At 42.7% G+C, this 18,217-nt stretch overlaps 2 protein-coding genes across 3 annotated transcripts; both read left to right on the forward strand.

Annotated features, from left to right (window-relative positions):
- The first annotated feature begins 5,753 nt into the window (after positions 1-5,753).
- H1-4 (H1.4 linker histone, cluster member) lies at positions 5,754-6,553 on the forward strand. Its single transcript, XM_059176243.1, has one exon. The coding sequence runs from the start codon at positions 5,834-5,836 to the stop codon at positions 6,491-6,493; it is 660 nt and encodes a 219-aa protein (XP_059032226.1). The 5' UTR covers positions 5,754-5,833; the 3' UTR covers positions 6,494-6,553.
- Positions 6,554-7,420: 867 nt separating this feature from the next.
- On the forward strand, positions 7,421-14,517 carry LOC131833031 (histone H2B type 1-M). 2 transcript variants are annotated; one of them, XM_059176280.1, is made up of 2 exons: positions 7,421-7,853; positions 14,398-14,517. In XM_059176280.1, the coding sequence occupies exon 1, from the start codon at positions 7,464-7,466 to the stop codon at positions 7,842-7,844; it is 381 nt and encodes a 126-aa protein (XP_059032263.1). In that variant the 5' UTR covers positions 7,421-7,463; the 3' UTR covers positions 7,845-7,853; positions 14,398-14,517. The 2 variants fall into 2 exon arrangements, with proteins under 2 accessions (XP_059032263.1, XP_059032262.1); XM_059176279.1 differs by lacking the exon at positions 14,398-14,517 and adding an exon at positions 12,672-12,798.
- Positions 14,518-18,217: the final 3,700 nt, after the last annotated feature.

Genomic DNA, 18,217 nt, shown 5'->3' on the forward strand with positions numbered 1-18,217 from the left:
GAGTTTATGCATGTCTGATGGAAATATCACAACGATGAGGAAACATCTTCTTAATGCAAGAAGTTCTGCATCTCAGTGTGTCTTACTACGGATCGTGTTTACTTGCTCTCTCAGTGAAGGTGACGACTGCTGAGACTAGCCACTGTGCATCTACTACCTGTGCTTCGCCGTTGGCAGGTATCTTGGGCAAGACAGGAAGATACTCTGGGTCTGAGAATCCTACTGCTCCTTAAGTTCGCACCAAGCGATGTTATCATCCACGTGTGCATTGTACCCGCAACAGGGCAGACTTGTCCCTTCTTCTTCTGTATGTATGTATTTACGGAAACATATTTTACTCGTGGCGTTAAAAACATCCAATATTATCCCTTTTGATTTTTTTGCTCAAATGACACCAGCTTTGGCCATGTGTCACTCCTGGAGCCTGGCCAGCATGTTTTTTCAATATTTCCATCTATTTAAAAACATGTCCTTATCTTCGGGTACAAGATGCTCCAAGCCCATCCCGTATTCTCCCTGTTCCATCTCCTTGGGATCCACCACTTATCCAAGGAGCCCTGCTTCTTTTTATGTGAGAGTTTGCTTACAAGCCAAAGAATGTGGGCCAGGTATGTTCACTGCTGCGACAGTGTCACTATTGGCAGGATGTGTCAGCTTAGAGAGCAAGGAAATACAGGTGTGTATTAATCCGCGCACATACACACAGCTATGTCTGTACCTATATAAACGTAGATACACTTCTGCTTCTAATCCAGGCCCCCAAGGTTCATTTCAACCAAATATTTCTTCTTCCACCCGTAAGAACACTAAATCTCATTGTCTACAGCATTTATTTCATTGGTCAATTCTAATAGACACATCGGGAGTTTCAGATGGTGAAGCCATGTTCCTGAGATACTTTTATTAGAGGATAACCCATCGAGGATATGATGTTATTCAGTGAGTACAGCTCGGTTCATTTGTTAGTGCTTCTAGTCCATGTGGGTTCCTTCCCCAACCCTATCGCTTATATTTATTTTTTTAAGATTTTATTTATTTTTTGGATACAGATAAAACGAGAGAGAGCATGAGAAGGGGGAGGGTCAGAGGGAGAAATAGACTCCCTGTGGAGCTGGGAGCCTGATGTGGGACTCAGTCCTGGGAGTCCAGGATCATGACCTCAGCCGAAGGCAGTCGCTTAACCAACTGAGCCACTCAGGCACCCAACTCTATTGCTTTTAATAGTTTATTTTGCTGATACATGAAACCATACTATAGTTGTAAGAGTCAGAGTTACACAGACACACTCAACAAACCATTCCTCCCTCCTCACCCCTGCTATTCTGTTCCCCTTTCTCCCTTCTTTCTACTCCTAACCTTCCCCCCATAGATAACTCAACTCCTTTGTTTTTGATTTATCCATTCTGAATCTCTTCTGCATAAATAAGCAGAAAATGTGTTTTCTTATAACCTCTTCATTCTCTTACGGAGGGTAACATACTACGGATACTCTTTTGCACTTGGCTTTTTCACTTAGCCATACATTCTGGAATTTACTCCTTATTACTTCACAGAGATCTCTCTCTCTCTCTCTCTGACTCATTTCTGTAGCTGCATATTCCATGATTCTGCAAGTGCCCTAGTTCACTCAACTACTCTCTTATGTGTGGATATTAAAGTTCATCCCAATATTTTACAGTTCCAAACAAGGCGGCTACAGATATCATATGGTTTGCAACCACACTTCTGATGGCTGAATTAGATTTAAAAAAAATAAATAAAAATTTTTAAAAGAACATATAGCTAATTTTAAGAAAAATTCTCCAGAAATGTTCTATGCCAAAAGCTAAGATAGAGTACTGATGAAAAGTCCACAAAGGCGAAGTCTGTCCCAACAGAGTTCTACAGGTGGTCTTTACAATGCTGCCATGTCCATGCAGCGGGAAAAAAAAACCAAAAAACCAGAAAAACAAAACAACAACAACAACAACAACAACAAAAAATTACCTCCCATGAAGAAGTTGGGAAGGGAGCACCATCTATCTTACAAAAACACCTCTTCTCCAAACTCTGTCTTCGATAAAGCAATCATGGTAACACTAAAATAGCCAAGTCCAGAATTAAGTGCTCGGAACCCAGAACTGTGGAGTAAAGGGAACCAAGCACAAGCCTCACATTCCCTTAAACTTTCTGCAAATCATATCGCTGTTCCTCTTAGTATAACTGATATCATGTCCAAAATAGAAATGTTCACAGAGTGCTCCCCACTTTCCAGCACTCAGAGTTTTTCCTAGAGGCTTAAAAAAGGTCAATATTAGGAAATTAATTTTTTAACTCATTAGAGATTAATGCACTTGAGAATATCTCATGAGTTCAAGAAATTGCATGAGGAAGACTCCTTCCACTCTGGCCCCATGGTCCTGCACTGAAGAAATACATTTCACCTTGCAGTGGGGGGTGGGGGGAGAGGATGGGGAGACAGCACACTGTCAAAAAGCTAAATGAGTAACTGAAGCCAAATGAATTGGGCTCTGGTATTTAATATCCTATTCTAGTTCAGAAAGAAAGGAAGGAAGGAAGGAAGGAAGGAAGGAAGGGAGAGAGAGAAAGGGAAAAAGAAAGAAAGAAAAGGAAGAAATATTTGGCCTCTGCTACTCAATTGATTTCGTAACCTCTAATGATTATTCAGAACTTCAGTCTGGAACATACTTTCAGAGCACATGCTTTGAAGCCAGAGAGATGTGAACTGGAATCCTAGACGTACTTCACAGCCAACTCAGAAGCCCTTAGCCTGTGTAAGCCCATGTCCTCCTATGTAAAATAGGGACAATATATCCCAAAACTCGGGATCATTGCATTGACTAAGAAAGAATGTAGGTAGCACAGAGTAGAATCAGCAGTAAATGAAAAGGGTAGTTTTCATTAAGAATGACAAAAAAAGGAAGAGGAGTGGAGATGCTCTCCTAGATGGTTCTGGGAGTCAACAGGCAGCCGCGACCCAGTCTACTCTTTGTGGATGGAAAATCATGAAGTCCAGGAGCCTTTGTCATTACTCTCCTCTTTCCCTCTAGAGCCCACTCTAGCTCCCAGTCAGGTGTGAATCCATGGGAGTCAGGATTGGGCTGTGGCTGGTCCCATCCTCTCAAACCAGGGTTATGTCCAGCAAGGGCATTCTTGTTCCATAGGAACACTCACATGCGGGAATACATTTTTGTCCTGTTGGTCACCTCCAGTGAGTGGTAGTTTCCAGACTCTGGAGGGCATCTGAGGGAACTGAGGACTTGTAAAACATTCAGATTCTGAGCTCACTGGAGTTCTTGGTTCAGAATGACCTGGAGCAAGACTTTGGAATCTATATTTAAAATATAAGCATTTGGGTGCCTGGGTGGCTCAGTTGCTTAAGCAGCTGCCTTTGGCTCAGGTCATGATCCCAGAGTCCTAGGATCAAGTCCCAGGTCAGGCTCCCTGCTCAGTGGAGAGTCTGCTTCTCTCTCTGACCTTCTCCCCTCTCATGCTCTCTTTCATTCTCTCTCTCAAATAAATAAATAAAGTCTATTTAAAAAAAAAATATATATATATATGTACACATGCTCACACACATACACTCCCTAGGTGGTTGAAATATAGCCAGCTGAGCTGGCAGATCAATGGTATAAAGTAGGACCTTTTGGTGTTACTCCTATTTCATCGTAGAAGGGTGTCAAATAAATATTTACTTTAGTAAGTGTGAGATTGTTGGTGGTGGATTGTTGAGTCCATCACTTAATTTTACTTATAGGAAAGCACACCATACCATAGGACACAAGCAAACAGGAGCTGAAAGATCACAGAATTTGGAGAGCTTACGTCCCTCCAAGTCAGAAATAGTAAGAGATACACAGAATCAAGTCAGACATTGAAAAGAAAACTTCAGTGAGTTGCATAAATTTCAGTCATTTACAAGAGGTATTGTCATTGAAAATGAGTATAACAGACTGTTCCAGGATTGAGTGCCCATATATCAGTTTCCCTAGAAACTATCGACTGGTTTGTTTTAGAACCTTACTCTCTTCCTTTTTAGTTTTATATATATATATCAAAGGGCATATTTATTTTTCACTAGCATGCACTAATTACATTGAAATGTTTATACATTAAGGCTTTAAAAACACTGACAATGTACATCACTTTTATACCAGCATTAATTTAAATAACACTAATTTGAAACAATTAAATAATGTTGTATCAAAGATATTTATTCTCTTTTAATTTCAGTAAGAGGGTCTTTTGTGTGTGGAGAAGATTAATAAAACTAAAAGTTAATGTGATGTCCACGGCTGTGTCCAGCTACCCCCACAGAGTAGCATCACATCACTTTATAGCACTGGCCAGAATTGTATTTTGTCTCTCAAGCACATGGCTTGCAACTTTTTCAAGACAATTCCATCTCGACCACTTTCCAGGAATAATTCCTTTAGTGCCTGTCCTTTCTTTAGTACATGTCCATTGCCAACATGTAGTCTTTGCTGATTGGGCAGCTACCTAAACAAACCCATCTTTCAGAGATGTTGCAAAGGATGTCTTCAGAGGGCAATGACTTAACTTGCATAGTCCTTCAAATATCTGTCTCTGAGATGGAAATCTGAACTTGTAATTCAATCCGACATGGAACTTGTTTTCTTTTTTATAGAACTCTAGGAAGCATAGGGCCATAATCCTAATGACTGAAGCCATCCATATTTGGCATGTGGACTAGATATTCATCAACTATCGAGTAATAACAGGGTCTGGATTTCTCTAATAATGGGAGTAGAGATGTTATAATTTACATTTCTCATTTCTTTCCCCCCAACGATCGACGCCTGAATTTCAATTTTAACTCCTTTATTACTCCAATCCTGAAGACTATGCCAAAAGAACTCAGCAACACTGCAAATTCATCAAAGTGCCCCTCCGCTGCCAGTGATTTTATGGACTTCATCTCTCTGTCGTGTGAAAATTAATCCTTTTCCATCTGTATACCCTGACCATGTTTTGGGATCCCCTTACCTTCCCAAATATGCTGAATTCGAGGTATCTAAACTCCTGGAGCAGTTGTCCAGGGAAAGGAGAAGCAACAGCCCCGCCCCCAACCCTTGGGAGCAGAAAGGAAAAGAATTATCCTAAAGAATTATTTAAAAACAAAGATGCAGCAGACAGAAATAAAACCATGGGTGCATAGACTAATGTCCCAGGGGTCCAAAATCTAACCCCAAATGGGCAATAATTTGCTTGGCATTAAACTAAACCAGTTTGATGAACTCAAATGCCCTCGGCTCAATAGGCAGGACTCTCCGAGGAGCCTGTGTTACTTCCCTCACTTAAGCGCAGATTTGTAATAAAAATCCTAGTGCCAGTGGCATGGTTTTTGGACACATCGGAAGCTAACCACTTGGAGAATCCTATTTGAGAGGTCAGAAAACTCCACACTTAAAGATCGGTTTATAATTTACGAAGAAAATAGAAAGTTTTGTTTCTCTGAGTTGAAATTTGAAGAGCACGGCGGGAAATATTGCAAGTTTTTGGCATAAAGCTTTGTGCTTTCTTCATAATTTGAAACCAGCGTGAAGCCTGAGGCTTCGGGGATCATTTTGTGAGAAAAACCGGGCGATTCGATGTAGAGAATTTTGATATTTTTGGCATTTTTTGAGGTGTAACAAACACAACTCGGGATCCGAGAGGACACTCTGCGGCTGCCAGCGAGGCGGGCTGGACAGCGCACCAATCACCGCGCAGCTCCGCCCTATATAAACGGGAGGGCGCAGCGGCGCGGCCCGAGTCCCGGCCAGTGCCTCTGCTTCCGGCTCGACTTGCTCTCCCCGCGCCCGCCTTCAGCATGTCCGAGACTGCGCCCGCCGCGCCCGCCGCTCCGGCCCCTGCCGAGAAGACGCCCGTGAAGAAGAAGGCCCGCAAGTCCGCCGGTGCCGCCAAGCGCAAGGCGTCCGGCCCCCCGGTGTCCGAGCTCATCACCAAGGCCGTCGCCGCGTCCAAGGAGCGCAGCGGCGTGTCCCTGGCAGCGCTCAAGAAGGCGCTGGCGGCCGCCGGCTACGACGTGGAGAAGAACAACAGCCGCATCAAGCTGGGCCTCAAGAGCCTGGTGAGCAAGGGCACCCTGGTGCAGACCAAGGGCACCGGCGCCTCGGGCTCCTTCAAGCTCAACAAGAAGGCGGCGTCCGGCGAGGCCAAGCCCAAGGCCAAGAAGGCGGGCGCGGCCAAGCCCAAGAAGGCGGCCGGGGCGGCCAAGAAGCCCAAGAAGGCTGCGGGGGCCAGCGCCCCCAAGAAGAGCGCCAAGAAGACCCCAAAGAAGGCGAAGAAGCCCGCAGCGGCTGCAGGAGCCAAAAAAGCAAAGAGCCCGAAAAAGGCGAAAGCAGCCAAGCCCAAGAAGGCGCCCAAGAGCCCTGCAAAGGCCAAAGCGGTGAAACCTAAGGCGGCCAAGCCAAAGACCGCCAAACCCAAGGCAGCCAAGCCAAAGAAGGCGGCAGCTAAGAAGAAATAAGTTTCTTTGGCCAACTGCTTTGAAGCTCAACACAACCCAAAGGCTCTTTTCAGAGCCACCCCAGACCTCAGGAAAAGAGCTGTTGCACACTATTAGTAGGGGGCGTGGCGGGAGGGCAGACGCACCGCGGAGGGGCGGCACCTCCAGCGCAGGGAGGTGGTTCTCGCCGCAACGAGGTGCAGTCACAGGCGGCCCCTCGAGGAACTAAATGGTTTTGGGGAGTTGATAGATCCACAGAAGATCGCTGATGTCCTTATACGGTGCGCCGAGTGTTAATTCCCGCCCCTTTCCTTTCTCCGCTGCTGGGAAATGAGTTCGCGCACACGGACTGCGAGAAGGGGAGTGACCGTACGGGGAAGGAAAACCGATCTGGAACAGTTTTCGTAGCCACTTTTTTTCCCCCCCTCAGTAAAGGCAAAGTATTAGCATAAAGGTGTTAAACACCCCGGCGCACTGCAGAGCTCCTGCTCGTAAATCTATTAGGTTGGCGGCCAGGAGAGATACGTGCTTCTTGAGTATCCGCGTGAGTATTAACTCGGTACCTTCTAGGACCTCAGCAGGGCCACCAGTTATCCCGCAGTACAGAACCCAGAGTCCACGTAGAAAGCCATATTTGTCCGCACGGAGTTGTCTAGACCAAATTACCTGAAAGCTAACCTATTCAAAAAAGTTTCATTGGTTCCCTGTGAAATCCACAATGCAAGAGCGTCGCAGGCGTATTTATAGTAGCTTTGGGCAGCCTACTCTAGGTCTTCTCATTGGGTCGAAGCAAAGTAACAAAGCAGCCAATGAAAAGCCGGACCTGAAAGTAGCTTTTACATTCGCATTTGTGACGACACACTAAAATTAATCCAATCGGGAACGAAATCTTGCTAACCTTATTTGAATACCGCATCTATAAATAAACGGGGCTTTGGCGACCCGATTATTTTTCTAGCTCTTAGTTCTACTGTTCTAACTTGACGCTAGGATGCCTGAGCCCACCAAGTCCGCTCCAGCCCCGAAAAAGGGCTCCAAGAAGGCGGTGACCAAGGCGCAGAAGAAGGACGGCAAGAAGCGCAAGCGCAGCCGCAAGGAGAGCTACTCGGTGTACGTGTACAAGGTGCTGAAGCAGGTGCACCCCGACACCGGCATCTCGTCCAAGGCCATGGGCATCATGAACTCGTTCGTCAACGACATCTTCGAGCGCATCGCGGGCGAGGCGTCCCGCCTGGCGCACTACAACAAGCGCTCGACCATCACGTCCAGGGAGATCCAGACGGCCGTGCGCCTGCTGCTGCCCGGGGAGCTGGCCAAGCACGCCGTGTCCGAGGGCACCAAGGCCGTCACCAAGTACACCAGCTCCAAGTGAACGTGCCAAGTAAGCATCCTGTCATCAACCCCAAAGGCTCTTTTCAGAGCCACGCATGCTCTCAATAAATGAGCTGTAATCCTTATTCCGAGAGCTATTCTCGGGATGTCTCCTAAATTTAAATCTGGCTAGGACTTTAATTTCCAAGTCTGCGTAGCAAGTATGTTTTCCGGTTAGTTACAATACCCACCAAAAATTAAGCGCTCACAACAAAAACGGTTCTGTACAGGCATTGTTCCTTTAGTTTCACAAAACTAAATATCAATTTTAAGTGGAAATACCTTTCCAAGGGTAGAGGTTTTGTTTCCGTGTTGAGAGCTCCAAATTAATTGTGATGTTCAAGGACTTGAAAAGGCTCTCTTTTTACCTGATGCAGAAAGGGTAGTCTTTGAAAACTTTGTTCTGCTCAGAACTTTTCTTTTTTTTTAGCTTATAGATAGGTAATACTGGAAAAAGCTGAAGACAAATATGAGTTTTCACGGAAATCTTACATAGGCTTTTCTGGGACCTTTGCAATTGCTCCCCTTCAGCTGGTGGGGCCAAGGTGGGGGGTGGTGTGCGTGGGGGGAGTCTGTGCTGTAATCCAAGGGCACAGAGGGACAGGAAAGGGAACTTGTCCTGTCTTAGGCCTTCAAATCCCATCACCTACTATAGGTTCTCTCCTAGGAAGTCCTGTTTAAACATTTAGTCTTCTGGCAGCATTTAACTGTAAAGCTCCCCAGGTCAGGAGAGAGAAGCCCTACTACTCACTCCCATAAGGTGTCTGACCGACTGGGCAATAGTTACCCCAGGACCAAGGGCCCCTTCTCAGTACCCTGGACTCATTCCGCCTGTCCATGGGAGGCAAGGACTGAGGAGGGAGAAAAGGAAGGGAAGCCCTCCCTAGCAGGATGTCGCTTCTGCTGCACAAGGTCCTGAGGCATAAAAGGTTCCTGCTGCTGGGCAATGGATTATTGTGGGGAAAAGAAATCTGGGGAAAGAAGCTGTGGAGCTAGAGGAAGGGCCAGGAGGAAAGCAACCAATGGTTCAGAGTTCACCAAGAACACTGATGAGAAATTTTTCGTGGTTACATCCTCACAGTAGGATGAACTGGAACACACACACATGCCCATACCCACACTCACCATGGAGAATCGCAACAAGAGTGTGCCCTGAGTCTGGGTGCTGAGCGAGGTAGATTCTGCCACCGAGAATTTGGACTACAACTCACTTGTTTCTGCCATTAAAATCACAGGGATTCAGAACACCCAGCCTGAGAATTAATTTAGGAATATCCCAAGTTCAATTTACACCCCTGAGCACCTGGAAAATGCAAATACAGATCCTCTGTAGAGGTCTCAACAAATCCCCACAAGTAAGATAACAAAGAGCATGCAGGAGCAACTTCAAAACCAAAATCAACACACAATTCAACAAGACACTGATCAAGAATAAGAGAAGCACACAATTGGAAACAAAAGGAATAAAAAGAAACAGACTTCAGATTGCTTACTTTAATATATTTTAAAAAGTGGGGGGGTGGCATCTGGGTGGCTCAGTAAGTAGGTTAAGACTCTGCCTTCGGCTCACGTCATGAACCCAGGGTCCTGGGATCAAGCTCCAAGTCAGGCTTTCTGCTCAGTGTGGAGCCTGCTCCCCCCCCCCCCCGCCTGCCTCTCTGCCTACTTGTGATCTCTCTCTGTCAAATAAATAAACAAAATCTTTAAAAAATATTTTTTAAAAAAGGACTGTTTGAAATATGCTGAGGGACTAAGAATAAAAAGAATTTTTCAAAACGATTTGAAAGAAAAAACACAAATTCTACAAATGAATCTATCTGTATATTAATCATAAGAAAATTAAAATTGAAGGCTTGCTGGATAGGCCAAATAGTCAACTGACCCCAGATGAAAAATTCACATGGACTCTGTAAGCAGAGTTGATCCAAAATGTGGGGAGAAAAATGTGAAAGTAATTTAAAAGATCTGGAATTAGGAGTAAATTTGGCTACCATATGTCTAATCAGGGTACCAGAAAGAACCAGAGAGAATGGTACTGGTGTGAATGTTCAAAGATCATAGCTGAGACTTTTTAAGAGTTGGCGGATTACGCATGTAATGAAAAATGAAATAGAGTGAAACTCATACAACCAATGTGGGGATATGCTGTTACACTGTAAACTAAGCCCCATAAATTCTCCCAACAAATGTAAGGCCGATGTTCACAAGGTTCTGCTTTCTAATCGCTTCTGGCACATGACATCAGACGGAAAAACTGTTATAAATTCGGGGGTAGGGGGATTGAGAAATTGATTACTTACATGCACCTTATATCTATTTGATTACTAAATTTTATCAATTCTAATCAATATTTAATGATTTAAAGGCCTGTTTTCATTTTCTTTACACATAATACTATCTCTAGCAAATCAAAAGTTTTATATTCTTTCCTCTATTTCTGTTAATTACTTTTATCACGTTACTGTGTTAGCTAAAATCACAAACTATTTGCCATGTTAGGTGTGCTAGCAGACATCACTGTCTTTGTCTACCTTCTCATGGAAGTGGCTTTGGTAGGTCATGCCTTATGAAAACCTTGTTTGCCTGCATGCAAATGTGAGCGTGTAAACTGTATGTGTTGATTAGTTTCCTTCTAAATATATTTGAAGAGTTCTTATTAGTAATGCTGTGTGAACTGTTGCATCTGATGGAATCATGTGCTTTTCCTCCTTTATCCTGCTACAATGCAGTACAGGTAGATTTCCTAGTGTTCCTCCATACTTGCATTCCCAGGCCAAATTTTATTTCAGGAAATTAGACTACACTGACCATTATCCACAGAGACAAAAACCAACCAAACTCCCACATGATGTCCTGAAGGACTTTTCCTGAGATTATAAATGGATCAAACAGTGGTCTGTTCAGTTGTATAAAACCAGCACATTGCGGGTACTTAGAGAAAATACTGGATTAATTGAATGAATTCATCTGAGAACTCCTAACCAGCTACCTGTACAGCAAATCTCCCATTCATGATGCTTGTAGGAATGTCCAACAAAACTGACAGGTGTGAGAAAAAAAACAAAAGTGAAAATGAATACAATAGAAAGGAACAGCCCTAGAAAATACTTTGGCTTATGAAAATATAAGAAATTAATAATATGGAAAAATATAAATTAATAAAATTTGCAGTTGAACAAGAAGTTAAAGCTAAATTAATATATTTCAAAGGTAGAATTTGAATTGATGAATGAGTCATACTTAAAAATAACCTACCATGTTCAAAGTGCAAGGTAACAGATTAAGAGGTAGCAAAAGGATGTTTTAAAAGAAGAAATTAAAGAGCATAATTTAGTCATGAAGACCTTTAAGGAGATCCTTGACACATGTCAAAATTCCCTATTCAATTGTACCATGGCAATGATTCAGAATATTTCTTATAAATCAGTCATTCAAGAGGTAGTCATCGAATGTCTCTGGGCCAGGCACTAGAGATATAAAGAGAGATGAAGTTGTTCTTGACCTTCTGGAGCCCTTAGGTTTGTAGACCATCAAAGAAACTTATAGCTAATTGCTTGCTTTTTTTTTTTTTTTTTTAACTCATAAGCCACTAAGACCTAAAAAAGTATCACCCTGTGGAAATATGCTGGCAGGTGAAAAGAAGTGGGTTCATATAAAAACTACAAAAATCATTAAATTAAGGCAAAATATTCATCCAAATATGTAAGTAATAAACAGAATATAGTAATACTAATATCGTTGTGATATAGTGCAAAGTTAAGGAACAGTCCCATTAGACTACCCTCATGTCTGACATCCAAAACCATCCTCCTATTTGGTAATTCTCACAGATGGCTCACAGAATTCACTAAAAGTTGTTATAGTCAAGGTTGGGGTTTATAATATCAAAAGGATACTGATTAAAAACAAGCCAATTTCACTCCTATGTGGAATTTTAAGAAACAGAACATAGAGGAAGAGAAGAAAAAAATAAAATAAGATGAAAACAGAGAGGGAGACAGACCATAAAAGACTCAACTCTAGGAAAGGAAGTGCGGGTTGCTGGAGTGCGATGGGTGAGGGATTTGGTGACTGGGTGACGAGCATTATGGCAGCCACTTGATGGAATGAGCATTGGGTGTTCTATGCAACTGATGAATCACTAAATTCTACCTCAGAAACTAGTAATACACAATATATGTTAATTAAATTAAATTTAAAAGGCTTTTTGTTTGTTTGTTTGTTTGTTTTTATAAGCCAAGGTAAGAGGCACACGAACAGAGTCTCTCAGGGGTCCCAACTCAGAGCTTCTAGTAATCCTTTTCCTTTGTGGGTATGGGGAGTGTTAATGTCTTCTGCAACACAACATTACAACAACACAATACATACTGCCAACAACAGGCCTTTATCATATAAACATGGTTGACTGTTGACTGTCCACATGCACAATCTTTTAGCCCACAGTCCCTCTGCAGATAGTCCCAACGCCACATGGCCCAAAGCTCCCAACACAAAGGACATTATTACACTCTCCCATGCAGCCCAAGACCTCTTCCTAAACAGATACTCTTATCCTGCAGGACATTCCAAGGGCCCAGACATCACCTCCCAGCAAAGGGCAAAGGCCACACCTTCCTTTGGATAACATTACTGCTTTAAACACACATAGTCCTAAGAAAATCCACATTTTTATGAGTTAGAGAGCTGTCATTGACCATAACTTGAATTCTCCAACGATCTGCTTTTTTGATGGTTCTGTCCCATAGTTTTGGCTATTTAGATCGACTGTGAACCCAAAAGTTTTATACGGAGTGTTCTTACTGAAGGCTGTTTTTTGTACTTTATTCAGATGAACGGCTTCAGCAGTCTCCTCCTTGACTTATACTCCCAACTGCCTTCCAAACCCTGGCTGCAGGAAAGAAGACTGAGGAGAAGTGGAGATAATGTTAGGGGAAGTTCTGAGTTCCTGACCTTCATTTTGCTGGCGTGAGTGTGTGGCGCTACACGTGAGAAAGGTTCTCTTTGCTTTACTTGAACAGCAGCATTTGAGTGACTTTTCCTTTCATAACCGTGACACCTGCTACCATGGATAGGGAACAGGAATTGTGGAAAAGTGAAGGACTAACGTTTTGGAATTTTGTCTATAAGTTCAGACATGAAGGTTAAGCTGTGTTTCATAAGTACAAAACATTATGTCTCACAACCAAGCTATGGCTACATTTTAGGAAAGATGGAAGAGCATAGGGGGAAGAATAAAGGTGAGAGAAATGGAGAGAGACTCAGAAAAAAACAGAAGCAAATGGCTACTATGAAAGGAGAGACAGAGCCTGAAGACCCAAGAGAAGCCAGAGAATGCTAGTCAGAGAAAGCTGAAAGGGAAAAGAGCGAGATGAGGGGATAGACCTTGTCATGTTTGGGATGCTTCATCTGGGTGTACCACCTGTTAGACACGAAATACTCCCCACATTTCTCGGGTGTTGGGGTGAGTGGGTGGATTACAATGCTACCACATCTGGGAGACACTCTCTGACCAGCACAAGTAAGATAGTGCCCTTCTATCCCATTATTAATTTATTCTGTTCATTCTTCTTCATTACACTTAGCAAAATTGATATGAATTTGAGTATTATTTCCTCCTCCCATTCTCTAGACTGTAAGCTCCACTGGATAGGGTTAGATTTTATGCTGCTGACTCCCTAAGGTCTAAGGCTGTTCCAGACACATGGTTGGCTCTCAATGATGATTTGCAGCTATCATAACTAAAGGACACATGCATCTGTAACAAGAGAGAGGCCAGAGCTGAGTTGTTGCAATGGCTCAGCAGAATGAGTGACCCCGTTTCTAAGTCTCACTTTCCCCATTTATATAAGAAAAAAAGAGTATCATACCTTAGAATTATTTTAAGGATTGAGGTAAGTCATGCAAAGCTTTAAATCAGGCATGGATATTTTGTAATCACTTAACAACTGTTAGTGACTATTACATTTTCCTTGTCGTTGAATAAAAATGAGAATTAGAGTAGCCAATTTTCTTCAGGTCAAAGACTCAAGGAAAATATGAGCCTTTGAACTACTTGAATACCAAGTAGTTAAATCCCCAACAAAGATAGTTGGAGTTTTGGAACAAAGATCATTTTGTTCAGGAATATCTCTTGACTAAACAAGATGTGACTCATTATCTGATCATGCAAACGATGAGTAAAGTGTAGGTAGCATTTAAAGAGAGTTATATGAGCACACGTAAAAACAACTACCTGTTTTGTATACCAAATGTTAATGCTGATGGCAAAAACACCTAACAAACTCTTTATTTCTTCAGTTAGGGGAGAAGTATGAATGCAGAGAAAAAATGAATGCAAACAGTAAAGCAATCAGCTCACAGAAGTTACGAAGTATGAAAAGTGATCTGCCTGAGAATGATTGGTTAATGTGAATATTCTGCCCAGATCCAATCCTGGTTTGCTGTACATTGCCTCATCAGGAGAGCCTTAGCTAAGTGGAGGAGCCCAAACAGTGTTTGGCTTTTTCATTTTATTTTTTGTTTTTATTGTAAAAATAGAATTTACTTCCTTACAGGCCCAGCGACTGGGAATTCGTTATTTACCACGAGTACCTTTGATGGAGAAGTCTAAGTGAGGGCCACACGTCTGTAGACGAGATGTTATGAGTAATAAAATCTGGAGACATAGAATTCTGCATTCAATGTCGAGTCCAATCCTTCTCCTAGATCTCGCCTTTCCAGACATACAATTTATTTTTCCCTTTATCCTCCGGCGTCCAAGTCGGAGTGGGTAAGACCTAAGCCCTGTGGAAGGTAAACGGCTTGGTTTAGCTCAGCTGCCATTGGCGGAGTCACCCCCAGCATCGGAACTAAGGGAAACGCGACACTTCAAAGCAGTCCCAAACTCCAGCGTGCACCCAATCACCTGAAGTAGTCTGTAAACTACTGGGCCCGCCTCCCGGATTCTGACCCGCTAGATCTCTAGCAGGATCCGATTTCTCTATTACCCAGGTGCTGCTGATGCTGCCGGTCCGGGGACTCGCGCCAGAGAACTGAGATTTCAACCAGAAGAGGGGATTTCCTTGAAATACTAGTACCAAACACCAACGCAGTCACACTCGGGTGTAAACTGAAACTGAAGAGTCCTACCTACTGGCAAGGCCACTGTCACCCTCCGCGTCCGCGCAAACGTGCTGCGGCCCGGCAAGCCCCGCCCCCTTATCACCGTCTCCTGGCCACGCCCTCCGCGCCCTCCCCTCATTGGGCCGTTTCTCCGCACCCGTCCCGCCCATTGCCGCAACGAGCCTTACGTCACATTACGTCCTTCCGGCTCCCCCGTGGGGTCGCGTGCCTTCTGGCTGCTTCTGGTCGCCTTAGGCTGGGCGGGTTCCCGCGGCGCCCCCTGCTGGTGCGCAGAGGCTGGTCACCAGGGCTGTCAGAGCTGAGGCTGGACCTTCGCCACAGGACACTGGGCGGTCCGCATAGAAGAGCGCCGAGCCCAGTGCTGTCCCGCCGGAGCAGCAGGACAGCAGTGTCCCGGGGTCCCTCCTGCCCGGCTGTGGGTGAGCCGGCCCCGTCCCTCTTGTGCAGTGGCCGAGGGACCCTCACGGGATGTCCGCGGAGCAGCGGGCTTGCACACCCGGTACTCCTGGTCCGCAGATTTCTAAAGCATTTCGTGTGCGCTTATATGTATGTGTGTGTGGATAATACCCTACTTGGTAATTCTGTTTTGTTTTGTTTTAAGTTCATGGTCAGGTGCACGCAGTCCTCCATCCATTAGGCACAGTGGGCACAAGCCCCAGGGTACTTTTTGAGGCACATCAAAATTTTAATTTCTTCCGAAGTCAGAAGATAAATATAAACTGTGACATTGACCAAAACGCTCTAATACAGAATGTCAATAAATTAACCTTTATGTAATTCTAACAATGTTATCAATTGTTATTATTTTAGTGGAGGAAGAGGTCCAAGAAGTCAGAAGTCCCTACGTTCCACAAAAGACAGTGAAGCCTTAGGAGCGGGTAACACTGTCCTTCCCAGTTATTTTTATTTACCTTAAAACACGTTTGTAGTTGTTTGCAAATACGCAGATACATTTCCCAGTTCTTTCCAGATGTGAATCGTGTAATGCTCATAATACACTTGTGAATTATTATCCCAATTACCCGCATGTATATGGACTCATCTCAATCTTAAAATTATACTTACCCCATGTCATACAGTTAGTAAGTGGCAGGGGGGATTCTGATTTTGACCCGGGGTCCTTGCCCTAACCCACTACACTAAAGACATCTCTTGGTAACCTTACATTCGCAATTAATTCAATTCACAACAGGTAAAGTTTAGACCAAGCTCTAGCCAGGCTACTCTGAGCCCTCTTCTCAGCCTGACTTTTAAGATTTTTTATTTGACAGAGAGATCACAAGTAGGCAGAGAGGCAGGCAGAGAGAGAGAGAGGAGGAAGCAGGCTCCCCGCTGAGCAGAGAGCCCGACGCGGGACTTGATCCCAGGACCCTGAGATCATGACCTGAGCCGAAGGCAGCGGCTTAACCCACTGAGCCACCCAGGCGCCCCTCAGCCTGACTTTTAAACACTGGAACAAATATTAAAATAGTTTTAACAGATCAAGGCTATATCCCTAAGATGACCCTAGCCCCTCGTAAAGTACCTGTCCTAAGTCAAAACCTACCATTCTTTACTTTTTTTTCCTCTTTTCTTTCTCTTTTTTTCTTTCTTCCCTTTCTTAGAATCTTCTTCACTGTTTTTGCTCACGAATGTGCATTTTACAGTGTTACCAAAACTTCAGTGCACTTTTGTGGCCTCACATTAAAACTTTAGTTTATTCTGGAATTTATGAACATCCTAGCATATGGCGTCATCACAAAACAGAAACATAGTACGGTGTATGCCTGCCTCTTAAATGAAATCAATCTTGTTTTATGTCCTTCAAGGACATTTTATAGTTTATTCATATAGATTTGGAATTTTTTTTCTTTGACGTAGACTCCTTAGAATCTGAAGTACTGGTGGAAATGATGTCTGGTTTTCCTGCTTCGTTTCCAACAAGGGTATTGTTAATATATACAAAAGCCATGAATTGTATGTGGTGATCATATATCCACTAATCAATCCTATTGTGCTCTATTAGATCAAATTGTTTATAGAGTCTTGTGGCTTTCTTTAATGACATTATTTTCAAAAACTAAAGATAACAGTTTTTCCTTATTGAATTTTTCTCTATTCTTTTTATACTTCTTGTCTCATGGTGCTATCTGGGCCTTGGTGCCATGTGGAATGGGGGTAGTACCACAGAACTTTTGTCCTTTTTTTTTTTTTTTAACTTTTCAGGAATCTGAAAATTGTGCCATCATATGTTATGCTCACTTTAGCTACTCCATATAAAATAAACATCTACTCCCTCTTCTCTAGTTTGTTGAAAACATGTATGATAAAAAATTATTCTATTCTAGTAAATAAATAATTTCTCAGTATCTATGGAGATGACCACAGTTTTACAGTACTAATATCTTACACTGGCAGATTTATGATGTTAAACTTTTCTCCACTCTTGGAACAAGCTGCATGATATACTGCTATATGTTAAATAATACAACTTCCTGGATTCCATTTGCTTGCTTTTTAAATGGAGCTTTTCTTAAAGTATATGTTCAGAAGTAAGACAAAACTATGATTTTCTGTCTTTTTTTTTTGTATTGTTCCTGTTCAGCTCTGATAATAGGTTATAGATTTTCAGAAGAAAAAAGGTAAGAGATCTATTTCCTGATGAAATAGCTTTTATAAAATTGGGATTATCGATTCCTTCAATTTCACTTAAACCTGTCAAACCCAACTGTGCTTGGCATCACTTGAGTTGAAGGGCGTAGAAGAGATTTTTGTTTTAAATTGCCCATCCTATTTCCTTATAATCATAATTTGCTTATTCACCTTGTTCATCACTTAGTATTTTTTCTTGAAAATTATCCTTTTCTGTTAATCTTTTATCTATGTAAAAGGATACAAAAATCTATCCTTTTCTTTTTTCATTTGTAAAACTTATTCATAATATTCTCATGGTGGTGACATTCGTTTTGGTACTGACATTCTCTTCTTTATTCCCATAACTTTCCCTCTACCCCTGTCCCCCATCCCCATATGCACAATTTTTTTTCCTAATTAGTTTTTCTAGAGGCTTGTCTGTTTTTAGGTTTTTCAAAGAACAAGCGTTTGGTTTATGGATCATCCCTAGTTTTTCTATTAATTTTTCTTTTTAAATTTTAAAATTGACAAATTAAAAATAATATGTCAATGTAAAAATCCATGGGAATTTAGAAATATTTAGATCTCATAAGAGTTTAGTAAGGTTGGTGGGTATATAAGCAGCACATAACAATTCAT

The sequence above is a fragment of the Mustela lutreola genome, chromosome 6 (genome assembly GCF_030435805.1).
Source record: "Mustela lutreola isolate mMusLut2 chromosome 6, mMusLut2.pri, whole genome shotgun sequence".
NCBI classification, from domain to species: domain Eukaryota; kingdom Metazoa; phylum Chordata; class Mammalia; order Carnivora; family Mustelidae; genus Mustela; species Mustela lutreola.